The sequence below is a fragment of the Sapajus apella genome, unplaced genomic scaffold (genome assembly GCF_009761245.1).
Source record: "Sapajus apella isolate SASKATOON/1434 unplaced genomic scaffold, GSC_monkey_1.0 scaffold16, whole genome shotgun sequence".
Lineage (NCBI taxonomy): Eukaryota > Metazoa > Chordata > Mammalia > Primates > Cebidae > Sapajus > Sapajus apella.
In genome coordinates this window covers 14,382,216-14,401,447 of record NW_022436956.1, presented here as the reverse complement: position 1 = coordinate 14,401,447, position 19,232 = coordinate 14,382,216, and the positions used below count along the sequence as shown (strand labels likewise).

Sequence of the window (19,232 nt, the reverse complement as noted above, 5' to 3'; positions counted from 1 at the left end):
ATTCTGATTACATGCAGAAGAAAAGAGAGATTAACTCTGTTTTCAAGGTTACATGATTCTTGCTACCTTCTCTCCCGGCTCTCCTAAAGAAGAGAGAGAGGTGAGGGACCATCTTTCCTGTAGTACAGGGGGACTGAGACCATCCCATGTATCAGGAACCAGAATGTGGAATCAGATAAGCTGGGTTTGGATCCTGGCCTGTCCCAGGACCTGTGACCCTATGATCTTGGTCACTGGTTCTCTCCCACCACACCAATTATATCTTTTCTCAGGGATGATAACACCCACCTCCCAGGGCAGCCGTGAGGATTAAATCAGCTGTGTATGTGAAGGAGTTTAGGAAACAGTGAAGCTTATTCTCAGAGCAGGGATGCCTGCCTGGCCCCAGTAGCTGAGGCCCAAGCTGGACACACATCCTAAAATCAGGAGGCTGATGGGAACACAGAGGCTGGGGTCTTCCCGCACCCATTCTTGCCGTTTTAGAAGAGACAGCCTCAGTGACCAAGCACGACCACCTGCGGGCTGCATGAGCAAGAAGCCTCAGCTGGCTCCTCTCTCCCTCTCCTCCTCCTGCCCCGCTAGTTCCCTTCCCTTCCTGTTCCTGGAGCCAAGCTTAGATGCAGATAAAATACATCATCCCAGAACTTGAACTTGTTCTGTGCCCTTTCCCCACCTGGGGACACCTTGGACCCTCATCTTGTCCCTCCAGTCAGGGTTTGCTCTGTGGAAGAGGTCCAACTGCCACACATCCCGAGGCATGGGCACCTGGCAAGGGGAAGGGCAAGGTTTAGGTTTAGGACACTGTGCCATATTGAATTTATACTATCTCATTAAATCCTCATCACAGTCTGCTGAGGTCAGTATTACATGAGCTACTTCCCACAAGGTTGAACAGTGCTGGTCCAGGACCAAGGAACTACTCCAGCCAGTAGAGAGGGCAGGAAGCTGGTTGAAAGAGGCGTTTATTTTTGTAATATTTTTTTGATAACAGGGGTCCTCTGTTTTCCCTGCAGACCCGTCACTTAGATCATGGTGTCCTTGTCCTGCAGAGGTGCCCACCCCTGGCTGTGCCTTTCCCTGCCTCAACATCCTCCTTCCACCCCTTTTGGCCCCTGCGTTCTACTTCCAGCAACCAACCACCCTCCTTCCTCCCAGAACAGCCTGCCTGCTGAGTCTCTCATCGATCCGTCCTGCTGCATCCTGAGCAAGGCTAATAGGTTCCCTAGGCCCTTCTCAGCCTTAGACTTGGCAGACAGGCAGGCTTGCTGCTGGGCCATGGGTCCCGAAGGAAAGGAGGGTGAGGGTGGAAGTGGATGGGGTGTGGGGAAGAGAGCAGCTTTTAACCCCTGTGATGGCAGCTGCCTTTGGTGAATCCCTTTAGTTCCGTTAAATAGATAAGGGTGAGGAGAATGACAATCGGAAAATGCCAAACTGCCCTGAAAACTCTTAATATTCTCTCAATGTAACTAAACTACACTTTTCCTAATGTAAATTTCTCCCACTGCCGAGAATTAAAAAGTATCCTCTTCTGATTCATAAAATTAGTGGATCTCTGGGCTGGAAAGATGTCAATGTTTTTCTTGTTCTACTTTCCATCCACTGGTTTAATTCTCTCCACAATGATCCTCAAGAGGGGCTTCAGTCTTTCCTTGACTACTTCCAGTGATGGGGAACTCACTACCTCATGGGCAGCCCACAGCATCATAAAGGAAGGGTTCTTCCTTACGTTGAGCTGGAGTCTGTCTCCCTATGACTTCCATTTCCTCATTACTCCTGGGTTTAGTCCTTGAGTCTGCCAAGAGCTAGCCTGCCTCATCACAGTCCTTCCCATTCTCCCTCTGGCCAGGCACTCAAGTCAGGCACTGCTCCTCACGTGAGACGGTGACAGTTCCTGCCTGGCACTGCTGCTCCCCTGACCTGTTAGGATGCAGTTACTTTCTTTCCCCGCAGTCTCTACAGCACTCCAGTCCAGCAAGCACCATGCACCCTGCCTGCACTGCGGATGTTCAGGGAAGTCTGAAGTGGGCTCCCTACCTAACACTGAAATCATTGATGCATTTACTGTATTATAAATATATACACATACACACACACACACACACACACACATATACATACATGCACATATATGTGCTCTCAAATACGTTCTGTGGTTTAAAACCAAGGCTGTCAGCCAGGTGCGGTGGCTCACACCTGTAATTCCAGCACTTTGGGAGGCCAAGACAGGTGGATCACAAGGTCAGGAGATTGAGACCATCCTGGCCAATGTGGTGAAACCCCATCTCTGCTAAAATACAAAAACTTAACTGGGCGTGGTGGTGCGTGCCTGTAGCCCCAGCTTCTCAGGAGGCTGAGGCAGGGGAATCACTTGAACTCTGGAAGTGGAGGTTGCAGTGAGCCCAGATCATGCCACTGCACTCCATTCCAGCCTGGCGACAAAGCAAGATTCTGTCTCAAACAAAAACAAAACAACAACAACAAAAAACAAGGCTACCTTTGGTGGGTTGGATAATTCTGTAAGAGGTGGGAGAAGTGAGAAGGAAGTGGAGGCTGAAGAATGGAGAGAAGGTTTCAAGGAGAAGACAGGGTGAAGGGCAGTTGGGGGTGAGCGGGAAACAAGATTTGTTAAGCCCCTTGTATCTGCCATCCTCGTAATGACCCTGTAATGTAGTCATTACCCTAATTCCACAGAAAAGGAAACTGAGGCACAGAGGGGTGGGGCCGTTGCCACAGTAACCTGCCTGGCAGTGATGGGGTTGGCACTCATGTCCCCACATTGGACTCTTTGTTCTGTGCCAGGTTAGGAAATGGAACAACTGACTGACAGGCAATTCTGAGTGGGATGTGGACCTCCCAGAGGACTCACCGCCTCCTCCCCTCCCCTGTCCCTGCCCTGTGTCTCAGCACACAGAGCATGTTGTATGGGATGGAGAATGATGCTGTTCTTTGTTTAAAGGAGAGCAGAACTCCCCAAGGGGTAGCAGGCTGGGAATTGATTGGAACAGATCCCCAGTTTATCTGACATCTGGGGGGCTCTCTTTCCCTGGGAGCTGTGTGCACCTGCCATTTGTAAAGGAATAAAGCATCCCCGGCGGCCTTTGCCAGGCCTCACCACGCTGTGCATAATCCTACTGTCATACCCCAGCCTGCCCTGTCTCGTCCCACTGAATTTCATTGCCTGTCTGAAGAATCCCAGGGGATTTGGCCTCTTTCCCAGCCAGGCTCCAAAGATTCTCCATGCACCATTCTAGGACCCAGGGGGTTTACCTCTGCCACCCCCGCCCCTTGTTCACCCCTCCAAACTGTGGGGTGCCCTCACCCACAGCCTGCTCAGGAGATAGCTAAGACTGTGGGTGCCCCAGCTCCATGGCCTTCCTCCACCTCCTTGTTAGAGTGTCTTTTGGATCAGGCACCCAGACCCTTGTCCTACCTGGTAGCAGTTAGCTTTTCACATCATCTCTGAGGAAGAGGCGGTAAATACTGTCCATTTTACATGTAGGACAAAATGAGGCTGCCCTCTAAAAAAACAAAAAAAAAAAAGATTAAATTCACGCTGCCAAACAAAACAGGGATGTAATTTGAACTTCATCATCAACTTAGGTGCTAGTGCTGGGATCCTACGCTCCTAAAGGCAGGGACTGTGTGTGACCCATCTTCTCTGCCTGGTGTCCTGTCTGCACAGTGCCTGGCACTCAGGACATGCCGGGAAGTGCTGGTTGAACAGAGGCGTTCTTTCCTGACTCTTCATCTGCCTCACCGTGCCTGCCCTTGGAGCACTTCTGGGATGAGTAAGTTCAGGAGTGATATCGAGGCAGTGCATTTCACTTCCTGACGGGCTTTCTCATGTGATCACATTAAATTCTCACCCTCCTTTGCCCATTCTACAGATAAAGAATGGATCCTTGAAGAGGTTAGATGACTTCTCAAGGTCACATAGCCAAGGAGGGCTGACCCCGAGCTTGAATCCAGAGCTTTGGGATCAGGATCAGCAGAGAGTAACCCGGCACATCAGTGCTGCTGTTGTGGGGGCTGTTGGTGAGGGGCTGGGAGGGGCACAGATGGCGGTGGCAGTGGGTCTTTACAAGTCTCAACCGAGACCCTGTCAGGGAAGAGAGGAAAGGCCAGTGTTGTGGTTTGCACAGCTGTGTTATTTCTGAAGCCTCTTTATAAATAACAGATCTTCCCAGAGCTTCTCCCTGGCCTGCCACAGCCTCCAGCTCCCTGGAAAGCCTTCTCAGAACAGGTGACAGGAAGACAGGGGTTGGCAGCACCTTCCCAGAGTTTCTGTCTCTATCAGGCCAGGCCCTTGGGCTCCAACTCCACCACCCTCTCCATTCTGTGAAAAAAAGCACAGACACACACCAGGCATCGGCTTGCCTCCCCTAAGTCCTGAGACGCGTGTCTCTGGGTCTTCCCGGGCACTGTGCCCACTGCCTCCAGCTGAGTTTGTCCTCAGAGGCAGCCCAGTCTCATGGGCAGTGGGTTGGATGGAATTCAGAAAACGTAGATCAGAATTCTGGTCCCAGCTGTGTCCCTGTGTCTCTGTGTGCTGAGCAAGTCATGTCACCCTTCTGCAACGCAAGGAAGTGGATGAGATGCTCTTCCTCCTTTTGGCCTGGGCAGTGAGTAACCTATGCAGGAAAGAGTCTTCTGGGCTTATAGTCAAGCCATCCCCGAGTTGAATATCCATCCCATCAGCCAGTACAGAAACTAGCAGCATGGGGCCTTGGATTGGCTAGAAAGCCAACCCTGGGCCAGGCGCAGTGGCTCATGCTTGCAATTCCAGGACTTAGGGAGGCCAAGGCCGGCAGATCATGAGGTCAGAAGTTCAAGACTGGCCTGACCAACATGGTAAAACCCCATCTCTACTAAAAATAAAAAAAAAGTTTAGCCGGGCATGGTGGCGCGTGCGCCTGTAATCCCAGCTACTCAGGAGGCTGAGGCAGGAGAATCGCCTGAACCTGGGAGGCGGAGGTTGCAGTGAGCCGAGATCACGCCACTGCACTCCAGCCTGGGTGACAGAATGAGACTCCGTCCCTACCCCCCCAAAAAAAGAAAGCCAACCTTTCCCTCACCATCCCAGTGTGTGAGGCCACTTGTTCGTCCTCCTTCCGATTCTCCTCTGTGCTGGGGATTATAGTGCTTTATGGGATTGTTGTGAGGACTTACATGAGATAAGCCATGTAAAATGTGTAGCACATTAACTGGAGCACAATAAGCATTTGATAAATGTTGCCCTTGTCATTGCTTTCGGGAGCAAACACCTACGCGATGTCTCTTTCCTTAGGAATTGAGACCACACTCTGCCTCCTGCACCCCCACATCACCTCCACCCGCCACATTTCCCGCCCCTTACCCATACACACATACTGTCTCTTGGCTGGCATGCCTTTCCAAAGACAAGGCAGAATTAAGACCCTCTTGTCTGAGTGACGTCATTCTGGAACCCCTCCTCCCACCAGTGCCCTAGGCCTCAAATAGCGGGTGGGTGGAAGAGGAGGGAGTGAAGGAGAGCAGGGGGAGTACTTAGTGCACAGTCCCTTTTTTCTGTTTTGTTTTGGGCCCAGATTCTTGCCTGCTGGAGTGCAGTTCAAAGCCTGTTCTCTTATGATCATGGTAATACTTTGTCTTAATGCAGCCACGAGGCTCTGAGGAGTTCAAAGTGTTTTGCTAGATCTGTTTTCTGAGCCTTGGGATCTTGAGGGAATTGCTCCTCCACCTCCAAAATGAAAACAAAGGCTCTCACAGAGCCCAGTGTAACACTGATGAGGGTTTATCGTGTCCGAGGCTCGGTCCTGAGCCCTTCATACATGGCCTCCTGTAATCCTTGCCTTGGACCTGAGTGCTGGCTGCTGTGATAATTCTAACTTCTCAGATGAGGAAACTGAGGCCAAGACAACTGGCCACATGGAGAGGTTCTTGAATTGGGGAAGCAGATTCAGGTCTGGTGGTCTCTTAACTCAGGTCTTGGTCTCGGTGCATGATGTCCGGCTTTTGAGGGTGGTGGGGAGGAAGAAGAATTCTCTTATTCCACCCAAGGGAGCTTCCATCTTTACCTTAAAAGAAGTTTCTTGAGGGAGACAGGGGAGGTGATGGGCTCAGGAATGTTCTTTTATTTTAGATGGGATCATTGAAGCCCACAGAGGCTGAGAGACCTGCTCAGGTTATGATCTGGCTCCTTAATGCTGGCGATGGGGCCAGACCCCCTACCCCACTTCCAGCCCACATCTCCTTGCCTTCCTGTTTCTGCCCAGGTGTTTCTTGAGGCAGCTCTGTGGACCCTCAGGAGCTTCAACCTCTCTCCCCTCCAGGCCTTTTAAACCTAGAGAAGCTGCTCCGGCAATTCCTCATCTCCAAGGACACGCTGTCCGTCCGCATGCTGGATGACACCCGGGACCCCACGCCCCTCCTCAAGGAGATCCGGGACGACAAGACCGCCACCATCATCATCCATGCCAACGCCTCCATGTCCCACACCATCCTCCTGAAGGTGGGAGCCTCCCTCTCTCCCCTCCCCTGCTGAGCTCCCACCCTCCTCCTTCCTTGCCTTGAGGGTCCTCCTGAGCTTAGGCTCTGGAGCCCCGGGCTGGACCTGAACCCTGACAAACCTCTGTCTGTGCTCCTGTTTTAATGGGTAGTTCCCTCAAACCGAAAGAAGAAAGCAGGGTGAGGGTGATATCGTTTTCAGCACTCGGGCAGCAGAGCAGTAGGCACAGAGACACTGTGACGCTGCCAAACCTAGGCCCTGGTAAGGGTTCTGTGGAGAGGCCTGCGGGTTCCTAGGAGGGGCCAGGGTGGGGTGCCCAAGGGGCTTGGGCAGAGGCTGTTTGCCAAATGGTATGGAAATGTTTCCATAGTTTGACAATAGGACCTTCACACCAGTGTGTACTGCTGAATGCCACCTCTGTCTTTAATCCTGACGTGGTGCACAATAGTTTACACAGCGCTTCTGTGTAGTCAATCTCCCAGCGTAGAGCTCTCAGCAATGACGTGAGGTAGGTAGAACGTCTTACCCCAGAGATGAAGAAACTGAGACCCTGGGAGATGAGCAGATGCATCCAGGGCTCAGCTCTAGGGGGAGCAGGGCCAAGCCTGCACAGCCCACTCTTACCTGCAAATCAGGTAGTGTCTCCTATGCTCCCGGAGTTGGAGGGGCAGTGCCAGCCCCTGCATCAGAACATGCACACTGGAAGCAAACCAGGTCTCTGAGCAAGGCTGGTCCGAGAGAGAGAGAGATAAGTCAGGAGCCTGGGGGCCCCACACAGGACAAACAGCTGAAAATAGCTGGGCAGCATCAGAGTCACCTGACGCCAGTTCCTGAGCTGGTGGCTGGGCCGGGCATGAACCTCGGAGAGAATGGGACCCGCTTCCAGGCTCCTTGGTGGCTCCCTTGACCTCTCCAGGCCCACTGGCCTCTTCTAATGCCATTTTAATTGCACATTTAAACACAACCTGCTGTCTTCTACTGGGGGAGCGGGGCTCCTCGTTAACCTCTGCCAAGCTGTGAGGAGCTGAAGACATTCAGATGATTGTCTGCTTCCCTTCCTCCCTCCCAGGCGCCCCTCCCCAGCTCGTGTTTGTCTCAGAGTTAATAAGAGATTTGAATGAGTTCTCTCAGTACTGAGGGCTGTCCCTTCAGCCTGTTGCTATAGTAATCTTCCAGAGCTCCAAAGCCATGTCTGTCTGTGTGCGTATACCCAACTCACATTCTCTCTCTCTTTCTTTCTCTCTCCCTTTCTCTCTGACACACACACACACATCCCGAAACAGAGCATTTTTCTACTTTTTTCCTTTTTCTCTTTCTTCTCTTATGCCTGCAGCTATGATCAATGAAGTCATTAAGGGTGGAAAAGCTCCTCTAAGTTTCAGGGGAGGAGAGGGATCCTCTTTAGGGAAGGTTGGGAACAGGGAGTGAGAGCTTCAGCTTAGTAGATAGAAGTCCCTCCAACACCCATGGGGAGGGCAGCTCAGAATACGCAGGTTCGCCCTGCGGTGGCTGGAGCCTGCCTGAACAGCCCTAGGTAGAAGCCTCTGCGGGCCGGCCTCCCACCCTCCGTGCCTCCCAGCATACGATGTTGAGTTATTATTTTTTTTATTCTAACAGTATTACCAGTTCATTGTTGAAATTTTGGGACGTATAGAAAAGAAAGTGCTAGAAGAAACTAAAAATTATTCCCAGTCCTATTACCCACAGCTATTTAAGCACTGTTAAATTTCGATGTCTATTTTTTCTGCTTTACAGACACATATCCCCCCCAAATTATTGGCATACTGCAGAAACTTTGATGTAAGCGCTTTTCTCCCCACTTAATTCTATCCCACGCATTTTCACCATGTCATTAAACATTTTTCTACAAATATTTTAATGGCTGCATCATTTCCTATTATACAGATGTCCCATAATTTATTTAACCATCACTTTATTGTTGGAGATACAGGTTGTTTCAGATCTTTTGCTACAATAAATAATGCTCAGGGTGCACATCTTTGTACATAAATCTTTATGCGTATTCATGAATATTTCCCCAGCATAAATTTCTAGGAGTGGAGTGACTGAGTTAAAGGTATGCATGCTTTTAAGGATTCTGATATGATTTGCCAGATTGCATTTTAGAAAGGCTGTAACAGTTTACACTTTTGCCAGCAGCACATAGGTGTCTTATAGCACCCTTGCCAATGGTGGGTATGTTAATTAAAAGCGCTTTGTGGGTTTTTGTTTGTGGCTGTGCTTTCGAAGGAAGCTCTGCCTGTAGTATAGTGATCATTATTAGCAAATGGTTCTGCTTGACGCCCCAGGGCTGTCCTTCCTGAGCCCACCTGTTAGTCCCAACTCCTGTGACCTTGGAACCAAACTGATCAATGGGCAACAAGGCTTCGGGAGAGCCTGTTACCTTTTCCCATTTGCCATCGTCCCAGTGGCCCAGGCAGGCAGGTGTTCTATCAGGCCTGACCTCTGTCCTCATGCTTCCCTCGGGCTCCATACTCCTCCCTCCAGGAGGGCGCAACAGGGCCTTGCAGGACCTCAGTACGGATGGGAAGCAGAGTGAGCAGAGAGTGCACGGGGCCTCTGGGAGACTCCGTGTGCACGTGGGAGCCCAGCCCCTGGAGCCTGTCAGCACTCTGCCGTCTCATGATTTCAGGAGGATTTGCAGCGTAATCCCTGACTTTATTGAGCGGCTGTTCCAGCAACGAACTCCATGTTTACCTAGAAATCAGGCCTTAAAAACCAAGGATCTCTTGTCTTTTATCTCTGGGACAGCAGATTTCACAAAATGGATTTTAACCCCTAACTGTGCCCCATCCTGGGCCCTCTGCCCTCAGCCCATCACTGTAAGCAGTGAGCTCACTCAGTGGGTCGCATCCGTCTAGGCATGGGTGAGACACAGCAGCACTCTTACTTGGACAGCATGAGTGTGTGTGCGTGTAGTGTGGTATAGGATGGGGGTGGTCATCTTGCCACATCATCCTCTCGAAAGTGGAGGAGGAAATAGAGCTTGGCCTGGAGGAAGAAGGAAGCTCACCAAAGAGGCCTTGAGCTCCATTGTGCCCTGAGACTCCTGCCCCCATCACCGAGCCTTTGCCCTTGAGCTTCCCATTGAAACAACTGTGATAGAATTACCCCCAGCCTGTTCCTCAGGGAGCCTGTGAGGGTTCCTATAAGAATGGCCAGGCACAGTGGCTCAAGCCTGTAATCCCAGCACTTTGGGAGGCCAAGGAGGGTAGATCACCTGAGGTCAGAAGTTCAAGACCAGCCTGGCCAATGTGGCAAAACCCCGTCTCTACTAAAAATACAAAAATTAGCCAGCATGGTGGCGGGTGCCTGTAATTTCAGCTACTGGGAGCCTGAGGCAGGTGAATTGCTTTAACCTGGGAGGCGGAGGTTGCAGTGAGTCAAGATCGCACCACTGCACTCCAGCCTGGGTGACAGAGTGAGACTTTGACTCAAAGAAAAAAATAAAAGAATGCCCACAAAATAATTTGAGTTCCTTGGGAGTTAAACACTATGTGAGAGGAAAAATGTAGTCATCCTTGGTCTGGTTTCTACTCCATCCACCCCAGTAGTCATGACAAAAACGGTCTCCCAGTGCCCCAGGGCTGCAGGATACATTATGAAAATCTAACCAACTGTCAGGAGGGATGAGGGCCCTGGAGAGAGTGGGACTTGTTATTTACCTGATCTACCTGTCAGTTTCTATAGCACCTGTCTCAAAGCCGGGCACACTGACAGGGAAGATTGGCTAGGGGTATTTATGATCAGACAAAAGGGAGACTCTTCTGATGTAGCAATTCTCAACTGTGGAATGATGCCACACTGGTGCGCTGTGATCAAGGGAGAGGCATGTCACAGGCAACTGACTCCTTACAACGAATAAAGGACCCAAGTTTGCAAATGAGTCACTTGTTTCCTACGTTACTGCAGATTCAAGAACACCCTTATGAGTCTCCCCTGCACTCTGATGGAGTGGAGTTAATTTGCATTACTACAACCTGTGGACTCTCTTATCTATGCCAGGGCCCTGAAGAGAGTTGTGTTTGTGGTTCCATCAATTTCGCAGTCGTGAAGCGGGAGTATAGTTTGGATAAAAGCAGTGAAGTTAGGCTGCCTGGATTTGCTTTTATCTTTTCCATTAATGAGACACATGATCTTGTACAAGTCACTTAGCCTTTTGTTGTGTCAGTTTCCTCAGCTGTAAAATGGGGTTGGGGAGGAATAATAGTGCCAACCTCATAGAGTTATTCCATGTAGAATGCTTGAGAGTGCCTGGCACATACTAAACGGTGGGTGAGTGTTAGCCGTTGTTATTGTTAATAGCTGTGGAGATCATTATTGTAGTCTGTCTTATTATTTGCTTCATTTCCCTAAAAGTCATTTTGGTTTGGGTAATATCTGGCTATAATCATGGGAGTATGTTGTGTGTAAGAACATCAGCTACTACGCGTGCCACCATAAGGGGTAGGGGGACGGGTGGAGGTGGAGAGACCCTGCTCTTGAGACCAGAGTTTCTGTGCTCTATCCTCCAAGATCAAGGGCAACATAAGAACCAGTCAAGATGTTCTGTTCTTCCCAGTGCCAAGGGGCAGTGGGCCAGACAAATGGCAGGCACTTGGAACTCCTGCTGCTCATTTGCTTCAAGGGAGTTGTTGTTTTCTTCTCTAATCTCCTTCTCTTCGCCTTGCAGGCAGCCGAACTTGGGATGGTGTCAGCCTATTACACATACATCTTCACTAATCTGGTAAGATACTCTCATAGCTTACCTCCTTGGAAGAGAGTGTTGTCAGTGGTCAGGATTGGTGGATTATGAGGGATGAAGCCCAGGAGATGAGGAGTATGGGAAATAGAAGCAGAGCAGCAGAAGCTAACCAGAGAGCCAGGGCATCCTGGAAATGCTCATCTCAACAATTCTGAGCCACAGGAGAATGAGGATTTGGGGAATCTAATGCCTCCATTCAAATGCCACTAGTATAAAGCAAATTCTGGGCTGTAGCATGATGGACGAGCCTCCTTGGTGGTCCAGTTACTGGCCTGCAGTCCAGTCTCTACGTGGACTTAGGGATCAGGGGTCCTAAACTGTCCTGTGAGGTTTAGGAGATGACAGCCCAGAGAGACAGGCATGGACTTGAGATCCTTGTTCTTTTCCAGTGGGCGTGGATGAGATGAACTTTGGAAATTAACAGGACTCAAACGGAATTAACAGTTTGTAAGTTTGCAAGGGAAAATCATGATGAAAAGTAACTATATGAGTGATGCTGGTTAAATAATAAGAAAACAGAAACAGCCATTGCAAAAATCTGCCAGTGAGAGAATACTCTAGAAGCTTCTCATGAGTGTGTTGTCTTTCTGAAAGGGACAGACCTCTATTAGGAGTACATCAGTGTCTATGAACGGTCCTTTCTGGGGGCTGCTGTGGGACTGTTAACCCCATAGCATCCGACAGGCCTTTGTTCTCAGAGTTGAAACAGACCTTAGAGGAATTCAGTGTGACCTTTCTTCTGGTATAGGGACTCCCACAAGAGGCTTGCCAGGAAGTCATTCAGCCTTTGCTTGGACTTGAGTAGAGATGCTTTGTTCACCACCTCCGTCAAAATACCTGCTCCGTTGTTGGGCTCCTTCACTGAAGTCTCGAGTGCATGTAGATGAAACCCACACATATTATATGTGCACAGCTTAAGAAAACTCTCCAAGTAAGCACACCTGTGTAAGCGGCACACAGCTCCAGAAATAGAGCATTACCAGCACCCCAGAAACCCCCCTCATGCCCCTCAAAACATAAAACAGATGAACTTCTTTGTTTCTTTTTTTCCCTACCTAACACTGCTGCTATAAATTAGAGCATTGATATGTAAAAAGGGAAAAAAGGATTAGACTATTCCCAGAGCAATGCAAAGCATTTGCTTAAAGTCAGGAGGCATCTGGGGGAGCCTGGGCAAGTTGGCAGAGAAGGAAAGAGAGATTAAAGTACAGTTGTGTTCCATTTTGGGAGCCTGGGAAATAGAGGAAGGAGAGGGAAAAGGCAGGCCAGGGGCTGCGTGCACTGTGCCAGCCTGCCAGAGAGGCTCCCTAAGTTAGGCCGGCATCATCAGCAGAGGAGGAAGGAGCTGGGCAGTGAGGTGTCGCTGGGATGAGTTAGCAGATAGAAGGAAGCCACTCATTTGGAATATGAGTTCCTAGGATAGTAACCAGAATAAGGTGGAGTTGCTTTGCTTCGAGGTTTTTAAGACAGCATCCTCCACAGTGCACCAGTATTTCCCATTCATAGAAACCGTAAGAACGATGGTGATGATGTTTTCTAGTGGAAGAAGCACTGGCCTATGAGGTCAGGAGGCCTGGAGTCAAGTCCTGACTGCCTTAAGCTCACTGTGAGGCTTTGGTTGAGTCGCAGTGACTCTCTGAACCACAGTTTTCTCATTTTTAAGATGAGAATATGAAACCTTACAAGATTATGAGGATTAACTGGAATTCTGTAAGTAAACATTTATGCAAATAGTAAAGTACTACATGTTTCTAAGGCATTGTATTTAAAAAAATATATAGCTCCATGATGCTTTCAGCTTCCAAAGAGCTTTTCTCCCTTTTAGGTGGGCATGGATGAGATGAGCTTTGGGAATTAACAGGACTCCTGGAATTAACAGTTTGTAAGTTTGCAAGGGGAAATCATAATGAAAGTAACTATATGAATGAAGCTGGCTTAATTATAGTCACGAAAACAGAAGCAGAACCGTTGCAAAAATCCGCCAGTGAGAGAATATTCTAGAAGCTTCTCATGAGTGCGTTGGCCTTCTAAAAGGGACAGACATCTAACAGGAGTAAAGAAACTGTTTTTGGGACCACGCTTTCTTCCCAGTTACAGTTGGTGATTTTGTTTTTTGTTTGTTTTTATTTTTTTTTAAGGCAAAATCTCTCTCTGTCACCCAGGCTGAAGTGCAGGGGCACAATCTTGACTCACTGCAACCTCTGCCTCCCGGGTTCAAGCCATTCTCCTGCCTCAGCCTCCCGAGTTGCTGGGATTACAGGCACGTGCCACCACGCCTGGCTAATTTTTGTATTTTTAGTAGAAACAGCATTTCACCATATTGACCAGGCTGGTCTCAAACTCCAGACCTCAGGTGATCTTCCAGCCTTGGCCTCCAAAAGTGCTGGGTTTATAGGTGTGAGCCACCATGCCTGGCTCAGTGGGTGTTTTGGGCTACAGAGGGAGGGGCTTCATCCAGAGGGTCATGAGTTGTCTTCTGCATTACCCAGTTTATTCTCCCCAATACAGATGCCAACTGGGTTTTAATTCTTAATTCTACTTTCTCTGAATTCCTTGGAGATCTCCACCATGTCTCATTACTCTGAATTCTGCCACAGCGATGCAGTAGGTCCTCAGATCGGCTTTTAGAGAACAAGCATGGTGAATGGGGAAGCCACGGACCTTGGCAGTAGGTACTCACGACTTAAAACTTTAGTTTGACTAGCTACTGGCTGTGTGATCCTGTGCAGGTTACTTCACCTCTTTGAGCCCCAGGAACCTCTTCTGTAAGTGGACACTAATAGTACATTATTTAGGGGAAGGTATTATTTTAAGAGGTCCAGCTGATGCCGCTCATGGGCTAAAGGGAATGGAGGATGCTTATTTTGCTGCCCAGCCATGAATGGCCTGTGAAAGTGACTCTTAAAATGCCATTTATTTATTTCCAGAGGATAAATCGGACTAGGTAGTACAGTTATTGTGTGTGACTGAACCGACCATTGTAGGGTTTATTTGTGTCAGTAATTACTGAGTAATTGATCGAATGCCCATACCTCACTCCTGTCCAGGCATAAAGAAAAGTGATTGATTTAGGGCATCTGTAATAAATGAATTAGGTTGACTGCTGTGGATTCTATCAGTTGATTACCCATCACAAGAATTGGGACAAAATTACCCATCACGAACTGAACTTCTAAACCATCAATTCATTTGACCCTATAGAAACAGTTTTTCTCTCTCTGTCAGGGTCTGGCTAGCAGGAAGAGTGAGTGTTCCAACCTTGAGCCTTGGGTGACAGAGGTGACTGATGCAATAAGAGGAACTGAGCCAGAGAGAGTAGAGGCTTCTAGGGGGTCACACAGGCAGAGCTGGAAGAAGCTGGGCAAGTCCAGGGAAGGGCTAGATCTCTGGTGCATGGGAAGGTGGGCTCAGTGACAGGGTGACAGTGTGGTATCAGACAATGAGAGAGACACTTCTGCAGGAGGAGAGAGAGCAGCAGACAGCCCTCTCCAGAACAGAGGAGGAAGTCAGTGACAGGAAGTATGGAGGTGAAGTCCTAGGAAACAGTGAGCTGACATCCTGGCCTTTTATTTATATTATCTATTTCAAAATGAGATCTGAGTGTTTGGCACTGATGTTAGAAACTGGATCAGTGAAACAGCTTCTTGCCCCTGCTTCTGGTTTTAGTGGGTCAGGAATCATGTCCAGCAGAGCAAATCTCTGATCAATAGATGGCAATGACACCTGGTCAAGGTGGGAACCCTGGGGCCGAGGGTCAGCTTATGAGGTCCAAATCATGAGAACTCGACAGGTAAATTGATAGCACTTGGCCAGAGGTCAGGCACACGGAGAGCAACTATGTGGAAGTAAGTCCTGGCAGGTAGACTGAGGCAAGGGGTCAAGAGCCCAGGCCAAAGTGAAGTGGACTAATTAAGGAACAAATCAAGAGAAACAAAATTACTGTACAAAGTCATAAAAAAGTCCTGGCATACAGGAGTGTGCCAACACGGAGAACTAGTTCCTGCCCTCATCCAGAAAGCAACCTGCCTGCCTGCCTTTGTTTGCAGTTTAGTGGCATTAATTATATTGATAGTGTTGTACAACCATCACCACTATATATTTCTAAAACTTCATCAAGGCAAACAGAAATTCTGTACCCATTAAGCCATAGCTCCCCATTCCCTCTCCCCATGGCCCCTGGTAACCTCCATGTTATTTTCGTCTCTAAGAATTTGCCTATTCTAGCTAGGTGCCTTATAGAAATGGAATTATGCAATATTTATCTTTTCGTGTCTAGTTTATTTCACTTAGCATGTTTTCTAGGTTCATTCGTGTTGTAGCACGTGTCAGAAATTGCTTTTCTTTTCTTTTTGAGACAGAGTATCACTCTTCTTGCCCAGGGTGGAGTGCAATGGCACAATCTTGGCTCACTGCAACCTCTACCTCCCAGGTTCAAGCAAATCTCCTGCCTCAGCCTCCTGAGTAGCTAGGATTATGGGCATATGCTACCACTTCCAGCTTTTTTTTTTTCTTAGTGGAGACAGAATTTCACCATGTTGATCAGGCTGGTCTCAAACTCCAGACCTCAGGTGATCTACCCACCTCGACCTCCCAAAGTGCTGGGTTTACAGGTGTGAGCCACCGCTCCTGGCCTGCATTTCTTTTTTTTTTTTTTTAAGCTTTCTATTATTGTGGTAAAATATGTATGACATAACATTTGCCGTTGTAACCATATTTAAGAGCACTTTTCAGTGGCATTACGTACTTTTACGTATTTGTGCCACCATCAATACCATCCACCTCCAGACCATTTTTCATCTTTTCAAAATGAAACTCTGGCTCAGTTTGTGTACCCATTAAACACAAACTGCCCATTCCTTTTTCCTCCCAGCCCCCGGCAGCCACCATTTTGATTTCTCTCTATATGGATATGACTATTCTAGGTATTTCATATAAGTGGAATCATATAATATTTGTCCTTTTGTGTTTGGCTTTGTTTACTTAGACTTATGTCTTTAAGGTTCACTCATACATCAAAATTGCCTGCCTCTTAAGGCCGAACAGTATATCATGTGTATGTAGACATACACACCACGTTTTTGTATCCATTCATTCATTGATGGACCCTTGGGTTGCCTACACCTTTTGGCTATTGTGAATAATGCTGGCATGAACATGGGTGTGCAAATATCTGTTCAAGTCCCTGCTTTCAGTCCTTTTGTGTATATGCCTAGGAGTGGAATTACTGGGTCACGTAGTAATTATTTGTTTATTTATTGAGAAACTACCAAACGTTTTCCATAATGACCGCACCATTTTTCGTTCCTGTCAGCAATGTACAAAGGTCCCAGTTTCTTTGCAACCTTGACAATGCTTGTTATTTTTCATTTTTAAAAATAATAGCCATCCTGATGGGTGTGAAGTAGTCAGATGTGTTTTTATTTCTATTTGAAGTGTGCAAATTGGAAGAAGCAAGACCATATGATTGAAGTCCAGAGTCCTGGTGATTAAGAAGCTTTATAATGAAAGAAAGTAGCTGATGTATAAAAATCAAGTCCTTACGATCAGTCAGAAGTGGTGAAAATACCTGGTTCAGGAGCTTTTGAGCTGTGTGGCCCTGGGGTCCTTGGGGGTTCTCTGTCCTCATACATAAAATGTGACGAATAATAATATCCATCTTTTAAAAATCTTGGTAAGATTTAAAAATTAGCTACTGATAGCACTGTACCTGGTAGGTAAGGCTAGCTGCTGTCACAGATAAACCCCCAAATCTCATAGCTTCACACAATGGAAGTGAATTTCTTACTCAATTAAAGTTCCAAGAGGATGTTTCTGGTCAGTGAGTAGCCTTCCATAAGATTATTCAAGGGCCCAGTCTTCTTCTAGTTTATGAATGCGTCCTCTTAGAGATCAGTGTTAGGAAAAGAGCATGGAAGATCATACACAGGAGGGTTTATGGATCAGGCCTGGAAGTGACGCATATGATTTCAGCTCACAATTCCATTGGCTGGAATTCACCACATGGCCACACTCACTTGTAAGGGAAGCTGGAAAGGTAGTCTAGCCGCGTGCCCAAAGGAGAAGAGGAAATATGTTTAATGATCGCAAAGCAATCTCTGCCATATTATTACATTATCAATCATCATCACACGTCTATTTCATGTATGCTAGAAAAGCAGTGAACATCCCAAGCCCTGGCTTGTCTGTTTAGAGGATAACTGATCCTAAAAATGGAGATTAGCACTTAGTTATAAGGATGTCAGCTCCCAGTGTTCTCTTATCCGAGGAGGGCATGCGTAGGGCAGTTATAGATGCACTGTGCCTGTTCCACCCTTTACTCTGCAAGGGAGTCTCTGTCTTCCAGTTGGCCTCTGGGTTTGGTTGCGGAAAACCTTTGTTGTGCAAGATTGATGGAAGTTTGGATAAGAGACATAAAGAATTAAGGGCCTTTGGACAACCAGTCTACTGTTGAGACAGCAGGGGTGGTTGATGCCATAAGAGAAGAGGTGAAGGAGGAAGCTCAGTTTGAGCTAATAAATCTGGCGGGACTATCCAGCTACTAATGAACCCAGAGAGATATGTAGTCACTGCCTAATAGAAAAGATAAAATCACCCTAATCTATTGAGAGCATAGGTGGGCCCTGTGCCAAAGGCAGGAGTTACCATGTTGGCAGAGAGAAGTGTTGAGATTTAAGGGTAAGGGTCAAAAGTCAGGGACTGCCAATGAAGGGTGGGAAATAATTGGGCACTGGAAGCAGGAGGCTGTGCGGCCTGCTGACCACTGGGCTGCGACAGCATTGCAGGTGGTGTGACTAGCTGGACGCCATTGCCACCAATTCATTGCCATGTCCCAGGCAGGGCCAGAGATCCCTGCTCTTGGCACCACCGCTGTGCTGGAGGGAAGGCTGCCATTTGTGGGGTGTCAACAGAGGCGGTGGGCACCCAGAGTTTTTCTTTTGGGGAATCTAGAGAGAAGGTGCTGAGAGCTGGGTATGCTGTGTTAGAAGGCAGGGGGAAGGAGGAGACTTCATTATTATAGACGGCAGTGCCCTGGACTAGCAGTGAAGCAGCTATGGCTTCAAGTTCCAGTCCTGCTACTAACTAATTGGGTGCATGGCAATATCAATTGTTGATATTTATGGAATACTCTCTGTGAGTAAGTGCTAATAAGTGCTTCACAGTTATTTTCCCATTTAAACCTCACAGCAACTCTAGCAGGAGGCACAGTTTTGTCCGTATTTTAGAGATGAGCAAGTCGAGGCTTGCTTGAGACTTAAAAAGCCTTGGTACCTTGCTCAAGGTCATCAAGTCAGATCCCAAACCCAGACAGTCAGCTCTTCGCCTCTTCACTCTACTGCCTGTATCTGGGTGAGCCACTTTACCTTGCTGGGCTTCAGGCTTTTATCTGAAAAAGTGTGAGGTTGTATTAGGTGATCTCTGAGGGCCTTTTCAGCCTTGGACCTGTTTCATCCTATATGTGGTTGGAGGCATTTCAGTTCACAAAGCCCTGGAGTTGGGAATGTTCCCCGGAGAGAGGAGAGAAGGTCCCCTCAGGTTGGGGAGTTCATGTGACTCGTGGAAGCAGTTTCTGTTCACCCGACCGCTCCTCAAATTCCCAAACTACAGTCAGGCCCAAGTGAGCCTTGCAGAAATAACCCCTGCATGCCCCAGTCTCTATCTTGTTTGGGCAGAATGGATATATGTAGCCAATTTTCCTCCCTTGGGTTCATTTTATTGTCAGCAGACCTGAGCCTATGTTTATTTTTCCAAAGGTTTATCAGAGAGATTAGCCATAAGTAATTGAAATTGCTAAAATTATTACAGAAAGGGGACCCAGGGCAGACAGAGAGGGAAAAATAATTGATTCCAGGAGGAGGTGAGAATGCACACAGCCCCACTCTTTCGCTCCTTGCTTTGGTGAGCTGACCCTACTCATCTTTCAGGTCTTACTTAAATGTCACTTCTCCGAGGAAGTCTTCCCCGACACCCCACAAGGCTGAG

The 19,232-nt window shown here is 48.0% G+C and overlaps 1 protein-coding gene across 2 annotated transcripts in view; it reads left to right on the top strand.

The window, feature by feature from the left end:
• The window catches only part of GRIK4 (glutamate ionotropic receptor kainate type subunit 4), a 337,173-nt gene that overhangs the window by 169,089 nt on the left and 148,852 nt on the right, over positions 1 to 19,232 (top strand). For both annotated transcript variants that reach the window (XM_032285175.1, XM_032285174.1), the window contains exons 6-7: positions 6,312 to 6,490; positions 11,181 to 11,234. In XM_032285175.1, the coding sequence (XP_032141066.1) occupies positions 6,312 to 6,490; positions 11,181 to 11,234 (233 nt within the window). The remainder of the gene's footprint in view (positions 1 to 6,311; positions 6,491 to 11,180; positions 11,235 to 19,232) is intronic.